At 43.4% G+C, this 15,615-nt stretch overlaps 2 protein-coding genes across 4 annotated transcripts in view; both read left to right on the plus strand.

The window, feature by feature from the left end:
- LOC137560811 (uncharacterized) overlaps window positions 1-8,679 on the plus strand; it is a 146,460-nt gene extending 137,781 nt beyond the window's left edge. The window contains exons 25-27 of the mRNA XM_068271946.1: window positions 4,308-4,547; window positions 5,888-6,038; window positions 8,584-8,679. Coding sequence (XP_068128047.1) covers window positions 4,308-4,547; window positions 5,888-6,038; window positions 8,584-8,679 — 487 coding nt within the window. The remainder of the gene's footprint in view (window positions 1-4,307; window positions 4,548-5,887; window positions 6,039-8,583) is intronic.
- Window positions 8,680-8,703: 24 nt separating this feature from the next.
- Window positions 8,704-15,615, plus strand: part of LOC137562463 (C-reactive protein-like) — a 66,301-nt gene continuing 59,389 nt past the window's right edge. For 2 of the 3 annotated variants that reach the window (XM_068273829.1, XM_068273830.1), the window contains exon 1: window positions 8,704-13,386. In XM_068273829.1, coding sequence (XP_068129930.1) covers window positions 8,704-9,501 — 798 coding nt within the window. In that variant the 3' untranslated portion in view covers window positions 9,502-13,386. The remainder of the gene's footprint in view (window positions 13,387-15,615) is intronic. The other variant, XM_068273831.1, reaches the window with a different exon arrangement.

Genomic DNA, 15,615 nt, shown 5'->3' on the forward strand with positions numbered 1-15,615 from the left:
TCTCTCTCTATGTAACACAAAAGCTACTAACTAAAATACAATGTCTATCTAACTAACAACAATATAGGTGTATATAGGAGGTGTATGTGAGCAAAAACGCTAGGTGATTGACCACAATAAAGCTCTTGCTAAGCCAACGCACAAAGGAGCAGATCTCTCTCTGTGCAAAGTCAGGCAAGGACGGAGAAACGGAACATGGCGGCCGCTATTTATATGGTAGGGGCTGGCCAGGGTCCCCCTCAGTGATTGGCTGCCGTCAGAGGGCCTGGGAGCCCTCTGATTGGCTCTAAGGACATCAATCTGGGCTATGACGCTATTCGAGCTCGGTATTCGAGCTCGAATAGCGCTGTTTGCTCGAATAGCGCGAATAGTGAATGAGCTATTCAAGTTTACTCGAATAGCCCATTCGAATACCTGCAGCTATTCAGAGCTCGAATACCGAGCTCGAATAGCTGAAAAAGAGCTCTAATATTCGAGCTACTCGAATATTCGAGCTCTGCTGAGCACCACTGATTGTAACTCCATGTCGGTGTGTTTTCTTTAATTTTATATAAATATGTACTCAACATTTCCTTCTGATCGTTCTTTTCTGCGAGAACGATCGTTAAAATGTGTATGATGATCGCTGCATCCCGTCGTTGCATTCCTATCGTTGCCGTATCGTTCGTCTTTCAATTATCGTTCCTAGCGAACGATCGTTATCGCAAGTGCGTACGTAGCATTAAATTCCAAGTAGGCCCAGATACCCTCCTACTTTATCCTTCTAAACCACTCGGTGTACTCAAATGGCTTCCTAAGTTGAATATTTTGGTCTCTAGTGAACTTTTTTCCTATAAACCATCCCCAAGTTTTGTAAACATTTTTTTTTTTACTAGTACTTTTATTGAACATATGCTCATTAAATATACAGCATTCCAATTATCAATATATAATTAATTAACCAAATATAATATGTTCAAGAACGCAAACTTCACAACAATTTCCTTAAGGTAATGTGATCTGTTTATACAAAAATACAGCAAAATGAACAAACAAAAGGAATTCCTAATTAAACCAAAGAAAAAAAAAAAAAGAAAAAAAAAACAATGTAGAGGATGATCTTTCTACCCTACAAAGCTCAACATATGATCCATCTTTCTTCTCAGACCTGGTACTAGACCTAATACAACAGTAGAATATATGATAACATACAACCCACGGTCATGGAGTGGATTAGGTTGTAGTTATCAAACATTGTTCTCAGCCATATGACGGCTTATAGACCTTATACGGATTATTCTGATGCTACAAACTTTGATAAATGTCCACCGTGCCTGAACTATAGCCAAGTTGAAAAGAAGAAATATGGCTAATGAGTAAGTCTGTCATACATTCGTTCAGGACCATCCCATTCATTTTCTGAGAGAACTGATGGAAGTTTGGAGCCTGGTAACACGTAATATCAAAGCCCAGAAGTGGAAAAGTAAGGAGCCAACAGACCTGACAGTTTGGTTTGCAAATATCTACCGTTTTTGGGAGGATTTTGAAATGGAAGGGATGGAGAGTGAGGCTCTAAAAGAGGGTTGTAAGAGGAGGGTTTTAAGAGATCTTTGGAGAGACTTGCTATTTGAGGATGAGGAATAAAAAAAAGATGAAAGGAAGGAAAAGAAAAATAGAATCTTAGACCTTAGCTGGGTGTATAAAAATGAAGTTGGATGGGAATAAGGGAACTCCAATTACCTGGGAGGAGTGTATCCTGGTGAGCGTGTGTGTATATCGGTGTGAGAATGAATGAACGCTTGGGATGGATGTAATAAGAATATTGTTTCAAGTGATGAGCACAAATTTTGCATAGACATAATTTTGCATCAAAATTTGCAACTATGATGCAAAATCGTAATGCGAAATTTCTGGAAAAATCTTAATTCATTTCATCTGTAATTGTAATCATTTGTAATTTCACATAATTTTAACATCATTTTGTGCAGCAGTTAATAGAAACACCCCCATACAAGCTATTGCCTCCAAAATTACTACATATGTTTAAATATGCAAAGGAAATATGCTTTGTAAACGGTAACTTTTCTGAGTTCAACCCGTTCCCGACCACCTAACACCGAACGGCGTCAGGAAGGTGGCTCCCCCCAGAACCGCCTAACTGACGTCAAGTCCTGGAGGTGGAGATTAGCGGGGATCGCCCCTGCAGAGTTTAACCAGCCTGCCTGCCGCGATTGCGGACTGAAAAAAACAAAACGCTGAAGGTGCTTGTACAGCGCTGCGATCTAGTGCAGCTCTGCACGAGGGATAGCTCTGTCACTGAGCTGTCCCCAGGAGAGGCTCACAAAGTGATCCCTCTCATAGGCTGATGCCTATTATGAGAGGCAATCGTTGTTATTGGATCTCAGGGGGAGGGAGGGGAGGTTGGAGAGTTAAATGTTAAAAAATAGTCATTTTTAATAGAAAAAAAAGAACATTTCAATTAATTTGAAAACAAAAAAAATGTTGTGGCAGCAATCAGAAAGCTCTGTTGGTGGCAAGAAAAGGAGGCAAGATTTGTGTGCTAACTTGTAGGGTCGTGCAGCGAGCTGTTAAAGCTGCAGTGTGCTGAATTGTAACAAATGGCCTTGTCACTAGAGGAGTGTAAGCCTGTGCTCCTCAAGAGGTCAAAAAACTTTGCATTTTTTTAAAATGTTCTCAACAACTACAAGGTCTTTTAGAAAAATTCCTTTGTGGTGTTTTTTTTTTTTTTAACCCACTATTCCCCTTAAAGAGGAGCTGTTAGGTATAAGGTCTCAGAGAAAATAAACACATATATCAGTAGCTAAAGATTGGCTGTACTTACATTACATATGCATTTCACTGTCCACGTTTGGATTTCACAGAATTTTTATATAGTATTTGCAGAGATTGATGCTCCTGACAGCTCATGGCAGGCTCCATGTTTGTCTGTCTCCTATGAAGCCAATTGTGATGTCATATCCTCCCTTTCCTTTCTTCCTGATTGATGATTCTTTAGCCCTTCCAAGTTCCAGCCCTCAGACACTCCCACCAGTCTCTGGTCTAACGGGGCATATTGTCTGGCACTCAGCGGGGAGGGGGGATCTTTGAACCGAATCTTTGAATTATTTGCAGCAGATTGAGAGAAGCTGCAGTTCCTGTTTCTTCCAGACATCCACTGTGAATCGAATCTCGGATGATTCGACTCACAAAAAAGATCTGGATCACAGATCCGAATAGTTCAGGATCCAGACAACACTACAGTGCAGTGAATATTAATTAGCCATGTGGCTAGGAACAATAGTGCAGTATACTCTAATGCAACATGTGCACTGTGAACAGCACATTGATTTTACAGTGCTGTGAGTTGGGCTGCAAGTTACAGGCTGCTGTAACGTGAGCCTGTAATGTCCCACTGTGAAAGCAGCCTTAGGGCGGGATAGGGAAATGAAGGAGATGACCTCTATGCGCTCCCTGTGCAGTGGAGAGAAAAAAACCTCCCAGCATGCTCTGCAGCTTCTGTTATGCGGCCTCCTTAGGAGCTTGGGAATAAAGAGGATTGCTATTCAGCCAACAACAAAGTAAGAGAGATTTTTAACTTCAGTATTGCCTTTTTGGCTTCCTTCTAAACTGTTTAACACAGGAGAATAGAGGTTTAAATTAGCTTTTGTAGCCTAACAGTTACTCTTTAATATATTTAGCAATTGTGGTGACAATAGCATGTATGGGGACTTTGCTATTCACTGCTAACGTTGGCATGAAATTACTTGAAAATTACACAAAATTGTGAATGACTACACAAAATCAATTGAATTTACAAATCGTAATTACGTACAGGCATTATTGCAAAAATGTATGTGAAAATTTGCGTAATCGTAATTAGCTGATTATGATCATCTTTTGTAGTTCCTATTAATAATCATTTATTTTTAAATAAATATTGACTATACTAATTACAATGCGAAAATGAGGCAAACCAAAAGCCAGACACAAGGAGTATCGCAGTAAAGCCTGCAGTCGAGTCTGGCCAAACTTCAGCTTCATGACCACACCTGAAACCTGCTGCTGCCACAGGTGTCAGATTGCCTGCCTGATTTGTCACCACCAATTTTTTTTACCAAATTTGCTAACCTGCTGCCATCGGGGGTGTCCGCATAACCAAAATCAGGCACTCCAGTCCAAACCACCAAAGCCAAATGTGCCAAATCCACCAAATAGATGTCCCCAATCCCCATATCACATCACAGCTTAGCTGTAAGGTAGACTTTCTCATCCACGCTCTTTGATCTGATTTATTTGTGTTTGTTAAATTCAATAACATTGTTTTGCAGAATCGTGGAGCTCACAGGGCCATTTGGAGAAGGTCCGTACGCTGTCATCATGGCTGCCTATAAAGACCCGAAATACACCACTATGCTAAGCCTGAAGGAGTCTGTCAGTTATAGCGATGTCATCTATCTGTCATTTGTGGGACTAAGTGTCAACGTGAGCTGGCTGGTAGTGAGAGTGGATCAATGTGTGGCCTCCACAAGTGATAACCGCACAAACGCCATACTGCTTCTCTCCGGAGGGTAAGTCTGTGGAGAAACTCACATTTACAATCAGTCTCTGGAAGCCCATTTCCAGGAAATAGAATATATGTTACCAGTGTATCATCAGTAGAGCCTGTTCTGGTTTTCTTCTGGTGCGTATGCCCTCCTAACTTGGAGGATCTTCCCTCACTTCCTGTCCGTGGACCTCAGTAGCTATAACATGAATCCTGTTGGTCCCCGGAAGAAGAAGGGAGTGGCAGCAACACTAATTTATTGGAGATCCTAACTCTACCCACTCTTCAGTTGGAGAGATTTACCCACTTCCTGTCTGAACAAAACTTGAGGAACACACTCTAAAATGTAGACCAAGAAAGTGATAAAACCCGGAGAGGATTATAATGTCCAACTTTTTTGGAATAAACTCTTCCCAGGAGTACGTGTTAAGGAGACATTAACAGATTTTGTTCTGAAGCTTCTTGCTTCGAGTTTACAGGCCACCTCCCCCAGGTTTTACTCAGCAGTAGCACTTGCAGGTAATACTTTCCTGTTTTCCTGGTAAAGGCTCAGGTGCGATTATTGGGGGCGCTTAAACAGACTCAGGGGTGCTGCCATAACCTCAGCTATTTTCATGGAACAAGAGTCCCTTATAATAGGCATATTTCATCAGGTTCTGCTCTGATATAATCAAGAACAAATTATTTAGGATGGCCACAATTACACGTTTTGGCGCGCCACATATCCCCATATAAAGCTGTGATAGTCACAGCTTGAGAAGGGATCTATATGATGCCTCAAAATGTTGTGTATTTGTGTCAGTCCTCAATAAAATAGCACAATACTTCAGATGGTGCCAGCTTTCCTTTCTTTCCTTGTTGTGACGCGTTTGGTGATCGGGCTGCTGTAGCACATGCAGTAATGTATACGGACTGTGTGCATCCCTACATATCTCTACTGGTATTAGAGAACACATTATGGAACCTCATATAGTCGTGTCACAGTCTATACTGAATTACATGTGACACAACTGGTTCCCGGGAATCACTGAAAATCCATCTAGAGAGATACAGAAATGGTGGCCCTGTGATTGGCACATATACTTTTGCTGGTGGGTAGCTGTTCACATTTAACAAACGTCCTCTGAACATCTTCTGGTATCCAAGTGTATTTAAATATTTAGAAGAAATGAGGGCTTCTTCTGATGCCGGGGATGCTCTCCTAGAATTATGCTTCATAAGAAAGTGGTTTTCATGTCAGTCCCACCCACACAGGAATGTTGTATTCTGCCTGTCATTATGACTCATGAAACCAGCCCCGATTGTCTTTGGATTGTGACATTCAAGGTTCTCAGAAGGCCTCATCCATGTATCTTTTATTTGCAGCGTTCCAGTTACTGATAAATTAGAAGTGTTGGAGAATGAGGTGTCTCTGCAATCCAGAATGATGGTTAACACCTCCAGTTTTGACGGTTACGATGCAGTGTTCCTGTTCTGTGATGTGGAACTGTGTAACAGAGATTATCACTGCTGCCAGGTAAGAGAAAATCACCCTCTTTTCCCCATTCATAAGGTTTTACTAGAAGTTTATCAGCACAGGTCAATTTCCACTTGGACATTACCTTTGGCATTTGGTTTTCCCATATGAGAATTTTCACATTTTTTTTATGCAAATTTCAATGCAAATTTTTGTATGCGTCTAACAATCATTACATGGGAAACTGATCTATGGGGCAGAAATCTGCAACATGCAATCCATATTTTTTCATTTTACACTTGGGGCTTGAATTACTAAACTGTGATAACTCATATCATGATAGTTTTCATGCGCATTTTCACGTTTGCACGCAATCACAAATGTTTACGTGAAAACGTAGTCGTTTTTGCAATCGCAAATTTTTGTCCAAAAACGCGGTTGTTTTCACGCGATAATGTACGATTGTGCGCAATAATTCGTGATTGTGTGCAAATGCAAAAATACATGTGAAAACGGCTATCACAATTTAGTGAGCCTTATCCCCGCCGCGGAGAGCAGCGGTCCACGAGGAAGCTACTTTAGCGAAACAATTGTCGACCTGACAGGTCTCTGTGGGTGGTAAGATCCGTTGGAACGGTGATGTTTTGCTGATACATTTACTGCACTATGTTGTCTTTTGAATGCGAAGCCTGCTAATAAATATGGCAGTTTAACACCAGCTGGTGCCCATGTGAGGACGTTGTTTTTTGATGACAGTTTAGTGAATGAAGCCCTTAAAGTGAGTGGCATCCTGTATACATTTACTGGGCAGCCCCAACTCCAGTCTGAAATGCACTAGTTCCTCAGGGGTGGTCCTTTCAACAAGGAACAGGAAGGGCACCTTCCCAGGAGCAGGCCTTGAAATCTGAATTCTGTAGAAGGCCTTGCTCACACTCTGGAAGGATGACACTCTCTCTGCATGGCAATCTGTCACTCAGAGTTCTACTATCTGTTTGGTTTCTCTTGAATGTATGTGAGCAGCCAAACTGACAGTTATTCTAGATTAAATTGTACTTTTGTCCATAATAAGAGGAATGTTTTTGGAACAAAATAAATCATAAAGAGCTGCCTGTGGATTAGTGATAGTTTAGTTTAGAGAGCTCCTTGTAGATAGTAGCTTGGCGAGCTCCCTAGGGATGTGTAGTCACTTGGAGAGCTGTCTGTGGGCGGATCATATCCTGGAGAATTGCTTGTGGATGGATGATAGTTTAGTTTGGAGATCTCCTTGTAGATGATAGTAGCTTGGAGAGCTCCCTGGAGATGTGTAGTGACTTGGAGAGCTCCCTGTGAATGAGAGGCCTTGCGGATGGGTGGTAGCTTGGAGAACTCTTTGTGGGTGGTAGCTTGGAGGACGTTCTGTGGATGGGTGGTCACTTGGAGAGATGTTTGTGGACATGAGGAATGTCTTGTGATTGCTTGGAGAACCTCCTATACATGGGCGGTAGCTTTAAGTGCTCTCTGTAGATGGGTGGTAGCTTGGAGAGCTCTTGTGGATGGTAGCTTGGAGAAAGTCCTGTGGATGGGTGGCCACTTGGAGAGCTTTATGTAGATGGGTGGTAGCTTGTAGAGCTTCATGTGGACATATAGCAGCTGTGGATGGGTTGTGGTCACTTGGAGAGCTTTATGTAGTTGGGTGGTAGCTTGTAGAGCTTCATGTGGACAGATAGCAGCTGTGGATGGGTTGTGGTCACTTGGAGAGCTTTATGTAGATGGGTGGTAGCTTGTAGAGCTTCATGTGGACAGATAGCAGCTGTGGATGGGTGGTGGTCACTTTGAGAGCTTCCTGTGGCTGGCTGGCAGCTTGGCCAACTCTCAGAATTAGACAGTTTTGTGGAAGTTGACATTGGCCGAATATGGGCATGTGCGCTATCTCCTGATCTCGGTACATATAATGCCATCACATGGCAGATGATCTGTTATTTGGTCCTTATTCCTTATGGCAAACATCGCCCCCTGCAGTGAGTGAGATTTGTTTGTTCTCCAATCTTGTCTGCTTAAAGCCAGGCCCACACAATGAAATAATTGTCCAATCTGGCAAGTAACCAATTAATGTGTCATCAGAAATGGGGGGGGGGTCCTGGCTATGGTTAATTGCCCAAAACTGATTGGGAGTTTATTGGGTGGTTTGTGGGAATCAATAGGACACATTTGATCAGAGTGATTGAATGTGTTGTAAATGTTGATTACATATCCATTAGCGGAGGAGACTGGATTTACCTTACAGTTGCCAACCAGCAGGTGTAGAGGTCCAAACTGGCAGTTGTGTACAGTCAATTGCTGCTCTTCAAGAATGTTTATGAAGAACAGGGATGAATAGATTATGATTAACACAGCAGATTTACTCACACAAGAGGAACACACCCTTCCTCCGATATATCCCTGCAAATCACTTTGGACCTTCTTTTTAAAAAATATAAACACTTAGCAGACACGGTCATTCGGATGACCCCTGGATCAAGCATTTGTACAATCACATGTTATATAACTATTTATAAGTATGATGCACTGTAAGCGTAGTTCTAAAAACAAAATTCAATAAATATCATCACAATTTTATTTTTTACAGTGTGATACGACTTCACCATTACCAACGCAAGTGAAGTTAATGGTGCCTTTTAAAGGTCGGTATTTCCAAGTAACACCAGTATGGATCTTCTTATAGGCTGATATTCCTAGCCAGGTGCTTATGGGGAAGGATGTGGTCACACTGGACCCAGAAGCCCTGACTTACCGGGGTTCTCATGGGCCGATATCCCTCAGCCAGGCTCTGATGGAGAAGAATGTGGTCACACTGGACCCAGAGGCCCTGACTTACCGGGGTTCTCATGGGCCAATGTCCCTCAGCCAGGCCCTGATGGAGAAGGATGTGGTCACACTGGACCCAGAGGCCCTGACTTACCGGGGTTCTCATGGGCCGATAACCCTCAGCCAGGCTATGATGGAGAAGGATGTCATACTGGACCCAGAGGCCCTGACTTACTGGGGTTTTCATGGGCCGATATTCCTCAGCCTGGTTCTGATGGGGAAGAATGTGGCCACACTGGACCCAGAGGCCCTGACCAACCGGGGTTCTCATGGGCCGATAACCCTCAGCCAGGCTCTGATGGGGAAGGATGTGGTCACACTGGACCCAGAGGCCCTGACTTATTGGGGTTTTCATGAGCCGATATTCCTCAGCCTGGTTCTGATGGGGAAGGATGTGGCCACGCTCGACCCAGAGGCCCTGACCAACCGGGGTTCTCATGGGCCGATAACCCTCAGCCAGGCTCTGATGGGGAAGGATGTGGTCACACTGGACCCAGAGGCCCTGACTTATTGGGGTTTTCATGAGCCGATATTCCTCAGCCTGGTTCTGATGGGGAAGGATGTGGCCACGCTCGACCCAGAGGCCCTGACCAACTGGGGTTCTCATGGGCTGATATCCCTCAGCCAGGCTCTGATGGGGAAGGATGTGGTCATGCTGGACCCAGAGGCCCTGACTTAACGGAGTTCTCATGGGCTGTAGAACATTGGAGAACATAAGTCATCAAGCTAACCTGGTTGTCAGTTCTTGATAGAGGGTCTGCTACTACCCGGGGACAGTCTGCAACTGCAATTGCCTAGGCTATATCAGACCACAGTGAGAGGAAGGTGTAGAAGCTACTCCGTCTGATTACAGCTTGTCATCATAACAAGTCATAGTTATGTAGGTTCAAAAAAGAAATGTCCTTCAGGATCACCTCGTCGAGTCTATCCGTACAGTAATCTGGAGGAAAAAAAGACACAAGGGTAGAAAGGATCTCTCTAGTTGACTCGAGATACCCCCATCCCAAACCTAACTGTTATAGCTGTCAATTCATTGCCAAGATAGACAAGCCCAAATTATTCAACCATCCTTTGTAAGTGAGACCTTCCATACCTTTGGTTAGAGCAGTCAATGGCATGTAAAAAGCAATTACTTCCCACCGTACCATATTGCCAACCCCATGTAGAACCACCCTTTCCCAAAATGAAATGACATTCCCCCTCAACATCTTAGCTGTCCCCCAAAGTAAATCCCTTTGTCGAAGTTTGATTAATCTTCCCCCTTGTGACATCTCTCACTATGGTCTGATATAACCCAGGTGTCAGACATGTGTCAACTAAACACTAGTAGACAAAGCTTATCGAGTCGATTTATTCTCTCTGATGTCCTCCAGCTGGAGAATCCTCAGTAATTCAGACCTCGTGATGAGACAAGCAGACAGGGAGGACATTGATGTATGTAAGTCACACAGCAGACTGACTCACGTAGAGATGTAATATTGAATATCTATAAGCTCTCCCATGAATGCCATGTGTTGTGACTCTTATATGAATCTACTCATCACTTCTGTTTATTTCTCAGTGATTCCAGCCGTGGAGCTCGCAGTAATATTTCATTATGCGCAATTCTTCTTCTATCGCGGTGCAAACCTTATCATTCACGTTCAGCAGAAACTGACATGTGATCCCAGCGCTGCGCCTTTAACCCGCGTCATCCAGATCGCCGTTCCACATTCACTCACAAGGCGCCTCTTTTCACCAAAAATAATAACAACTAAAGACATAAACGTGCGTCAAACTAAAGCCATAATAGCTTCTACACCACACTACAGACTGACTCACACAGGAGCAAACATCAAACTAAAGCCCTCAATGAAATGTGTCTGCCTTCCATAATAGGTTCTACACCACACTACAGACTGACTCACACAGGAGCAAGTGTCAGACTAAAACTCTCGATGGGATGTTTCTGCCTTCCATAGCAGGTTCTACACTACACTACAGACTGACTCACACAGGAGCAAATATAACCATTCGCCAGATAAGCTGGCACACCGTATAAACGTATATCACAGCTATTTTAGCATGATTACATTTGCATCATTTTTACTGGCTAAATTAAATGTTTATTAAATAGAAGTTGAATTTCTTTATAAGTGTTGTTTTGAATAAAACAAATATAAACACATTAGAAAACAAACCCACAAAACTCATAAATACAACTGATAAAAGGTATTCTATAACAATGTGTAAAGCTGATAAAACAGTTGAATTACACCTGGTTACTGCTCAAAACTGATGTAAGTCCATATTCTTCACCCTTGTGACCTGTTTCTGCTGCAAGCTCTTTATTCGCTGTGGAGTGTAAGGCTTGGATCCCATGTGTGTAGAAAATGTACAGGAAGGGGATCCTTTTATTAAAAAATAGAAAAAAAAATGCATCATTTGCTGCAATGCGGAGTCCTGAACTGCTCTATTTTTCTGGACCAGCAGATGTGTTGGCCATATCAACCTATAGTGCAATGCATCCACCCCGGGCAAGAATGTGAGGTCTAAAGGTGGCCATACACTGGTCGATTTGCCATCAGATTCGACCAACAGATAGATCCCTCTCTGATGGAATCTGATCAGAGAGGGATCGTATGGCTGCCTTTACTGCAAACAGATTGTGAATCGATTTCAGCCTGAAACCGATCACAATCTGTGGTGGTGGGGCTGCCGCCGCTCCCCCCCTGCATACATTACCTGCTCCGCCGACGCGAGTCCCCCGGTCTCTGCTGTCTTCTTCTCCGCTCTGGGCTCCGGACCGTTCCTGCAGCTACTGAACTTCCTGTCCAGGGGAAGTTTAAACAGTAGAGGGCGCTCTACTGTTTAAACTTCCTGCCGGGACAGGAAGAAGTGAAGCCTGCTGGGCTCGGAGCCCAGCGTGGAGACGGAGCAGCGGTGACAGCGGGGACTCGCGCCGGCGGAACAGGTAATGTATACCCGCTGTATTGCGTCGGTCGTCGGGCATTCGAGCGCCGCTAGCGACGCACTCCCGACCCGCCGGCGATCGAGAAAAGTCTTCCGCACGGATGGATCGACGGGAGTCGACAGGAACGATCGATTTCAGACGGAAATTGATCGTTCTGTCATCGGTGTGCGTGGCGATTTCACAGCCGATTGAAACAGCTGTATATCGGCGGAAAAACCGTTAGGTGTATGGGCCCCTTAATATGGAGAGGAGCACACACTGAGCTGGTCCACTCTGTTCCAACCCAAACCGGCCATAGAAAATGGAAACCAAGCCTTTGAAGAGGTGTGTGGAGACCTCCCTCAAGTGGAGAACATCTGCCCACCATACTGTCAGGTGAATCGTTCTCTGGCTATGGTCTCTACATTCAGTGTGGAGAGTTAGAGAAGAGGTGTGTGGAGACCTCCTCCAGGTGGGGTGAGGAACATCTGTCTACCATGCTGTCAGGTGAACTATTTACTTGCCATGGCCTTGACATCCAGTGTGGAGGGTTGGAGAAGAGGTGTGTGGAGACCTCCCTCAGGTGAGGATCATCTGCCCATCATACTGTCAGGTGAACCATTTGCTTGCTATTGCCTCTACATTCAGTGGAGAGAGTTAGAGAAGAGGTGTGTGGAGACCTCCCTCAGGTGAGGATCATCTGCCTATCATACTGTCAGGTGAACCATTCTCTGGCTATGGTCTCTACATTCAGTGTGGAGAGTTAGAGAAGAGGTGTGTGGAGACCTCCTCCAGGTGCGTGAGGATCATCTGCCCATCATACTGTCAGGTGAACCATTCTCTGGCTATGGTCTCTACATTCAGTGTGGAGAGTTAGAGAAGAGGTGTGTGGAGACCTCCTCCAGGTGGGTGAGGATCATCTGCCCATCATACTGTCAGGTGAAACATTTGCTTGCTATGGCCTTGACATCCAGTGTGGAGGGTTGGAGAAGAGGTGTGTGGAGACCTCCCTCAGGTGAGGATCATCTGCCTATCATACTGTCAGGTGAACCATTCTCTGGCTATGGTCTCTACATTCAGTGTGGAGAGTTAGAGAAGAGGTGTGTGGAGACCTCCCTCCAGGTGCGTGAGGATCATCTGCTCACCAAACTCTCAGGTGAACCATTCTCTGGTGGTCTCTACATTCAGTGGGGAGAGTTAGAGAAGAGGTGTAGGGAGATGTTCTGGTGATATGGTGAGGAACATCTGCCCACACTGCCCTGTGAACCATTCTTACCCTGACGTACTAAAACATGCAGCACTGGGAGATGTAGTAGCATCCTCCATCATCCAAGGTTTCCTCAGTATCGCACACTGGACTCCATACATTCATCTATGAATGCCAATATTGATGAACGCTGACTCATTGCCAAATCAGATTCTTCAAAATTAAGAGGTAAGTAGCTGTAATTTATCCATCTCTTGACATTGTAATTCTACTCTATAACATATATGCTTTCTTTACAGATACTCCCATGATGTGGTAACAATACTACCACTCTAATATTGGCTCACATTCCCACACTGGTGCGCTCCTCGGATGTACAAGGTCTTCAGAGATGAAGAGGCCACTCATGGACCTTGATAGAGCTGGTAAGTGATCTATCAATGGATTTTACATGTTCTTGTAATACATAAGTCATGTTTTCTGAAGTTACTACCTGCTAAAGATATATTTGTTGTCCATCCAGCAATGACTTAGGACTGGAGTAACTATAAAGTGTTGTGAATGACAGTCCATGCATGGGGACCAGCTCCCAGAGGATTCTGTACCCCATCACCGGGCAATGAAAGTCTATAGAGACTTTTTTACTATGACGTTACTGCGTGACGCAACGGAAGTGACGTTTTCGCAGGTCAAGAAATATGTTTTTGCTACAGCGCTGTGACGATATGTGTCAGCCCTGAAGTCATGTTAGTCTATGGTGACGCGTGAATGTTTAAAAAATTACCATGGCATGGTCGCAGCGCGCATGCACGGAAGTGTATTTGAACAATACACTTCTGAATACCCGAACCAGGAAGTGACAGCAAGCATGCATAACTTCCTGCTTGGCCGGTCACCAGACAGGGAACAACGTGCAGTAGCGAGGTGTTCCATGAAGGCCTGTTTTTTGGGCACTCGCTATACTAGAGTACAGCAAGAAGTACCTGAGATGAGTGAGGCTGGGTACACACATAACATAACATAAAAGGCTGCGTTTTATGTCATGTTTTCATTATATGTTGTGTGCGATTTTGCTGTGTTTTGACTACGTTTTTGGTGCATTTGCATTTACTTTTGTTTTTGTTTTTTTTACTGCAGATGTGTTTTTCAAGCGTTTTAATGCATTTGCGGTTCGTATATACAAAACTGGTATGTGTTTTGTATGCGTTTTTCATGCATTTTTTATATTTCTATTTATGCAAAACACTAGGAAGACAACAGGAAGTGGAAATACATCGCAAAACTATTTTCTATGGAAAAAACACAAAGAAAAAAGAAAACAACGAAAACGCATGAAAAACGTATACCATTGCGTCCCTATTGACTTTCATGCATTTTTGAAGGTTATGCAAAAAAAACAAGCGTTTTAGAAAATGCACGCATCAAAAACTCATATGTGTTTTTGATATGTGTTTTTCCTGCGGCCCATAGACTTTCATTAACGGCAAAAACGCAATTTTTTCCGCAATGCTAGCATTTCTGCTAAGTGTGCACCTAGCCTGATACATACCTATACATACCTGGGGCTTCCTCCAGCCCCCTTCAGGCTGATCCCTCACCATCCTCCCTGGTAGTGTTGAGCCGACATTTTTGAAATTTCGTTTTTTCTTAATTACGGACGCGAATTTTGTCGCTATGACACGAATTCATAATTTCGTACTTAATGCAAATCGTAATTTGGAATTCGTAAATGAAATTTTGGTTTCGTAATTTCGTGTTTCGTTGCAAATTCGTGTTTAACACGAAATGTAGTAATTTCATCTTTTCTATAGAAACAAAGTTATTTTAATTACGAAAATGGACGTAATTTTGTTTCTAATAGTAATTATGCACATTTAGGTAATGAATAAACTCAGGAAAGTCACTCATTGATTGCAATTACTGATTGCAATTACTGATAATGCAAAGGCCCCTGCACATGCTGTCGCTTTAAATATATCAGGAGGCTCTCTCTGCAGCCACTTCTAAGACAGGTGCTCTTTGCCAAGGTGCACTTAGCAGTCATGTTGAGAGTTGAGACACTTGGTTTTGGGCCTTGCAATATCTGAAAATGCAAAGGTAACTGCAAGTGCTGTCACTTTAAATGTATCAGGAGCCTCTGGACTGGAACACAATTTTGAGAAAGGTTGAATGTGTTAAACATGAAATTTTGATTTGTTTGTGTTACGTAAACTATCGTAATTACGAAAAAGATCGTAATAACTAAATTCCCCATGAACACGAAATTTTGCGTAATTTCGTGAAATTCACGAAATTTCGATTACGACCATAATCGTAATTCCGTGAATTACGCAACATTTCGTGTAATCGTAATTAGGTCATTACTCTCATCACTACTCCCCGGCCACCTGGCTCCTCCCAAGTCGGGGTGTACTGCGCATGCATGGCCGCGCACCTCCCCATTGTCCTCCCATCGCCAGGAGAGTTCTGTGTCTTTGCACAGTTGCATTAATCCCCCCATATTGCTAATACTGTAACCCCTACATTCAGCAGTACTAACTTTAAGTACAACATTTAATTTAGGTACAAGTGATTGCAAAATTACGGATGATATCATTACGGTTACAAGCAAAATTTACTATGAATTCACTCACCATCCTGCATCATAGAATAAA

Source organism: Hyperolius riggenbachi, chromosome 3 (genome assembly GCF_040937935.1).
Source record: "Hyperolius riggenbachi isolate aHypRig1 chromosome 3, aHypRig1.pri, whole genome shotgun sequence".
NCBI lineage: Eukaryota > Metazoa > Chordata > Amphibia > Anura > Hyperoliidae > Hyperolius > Hyperolius riggenbachi.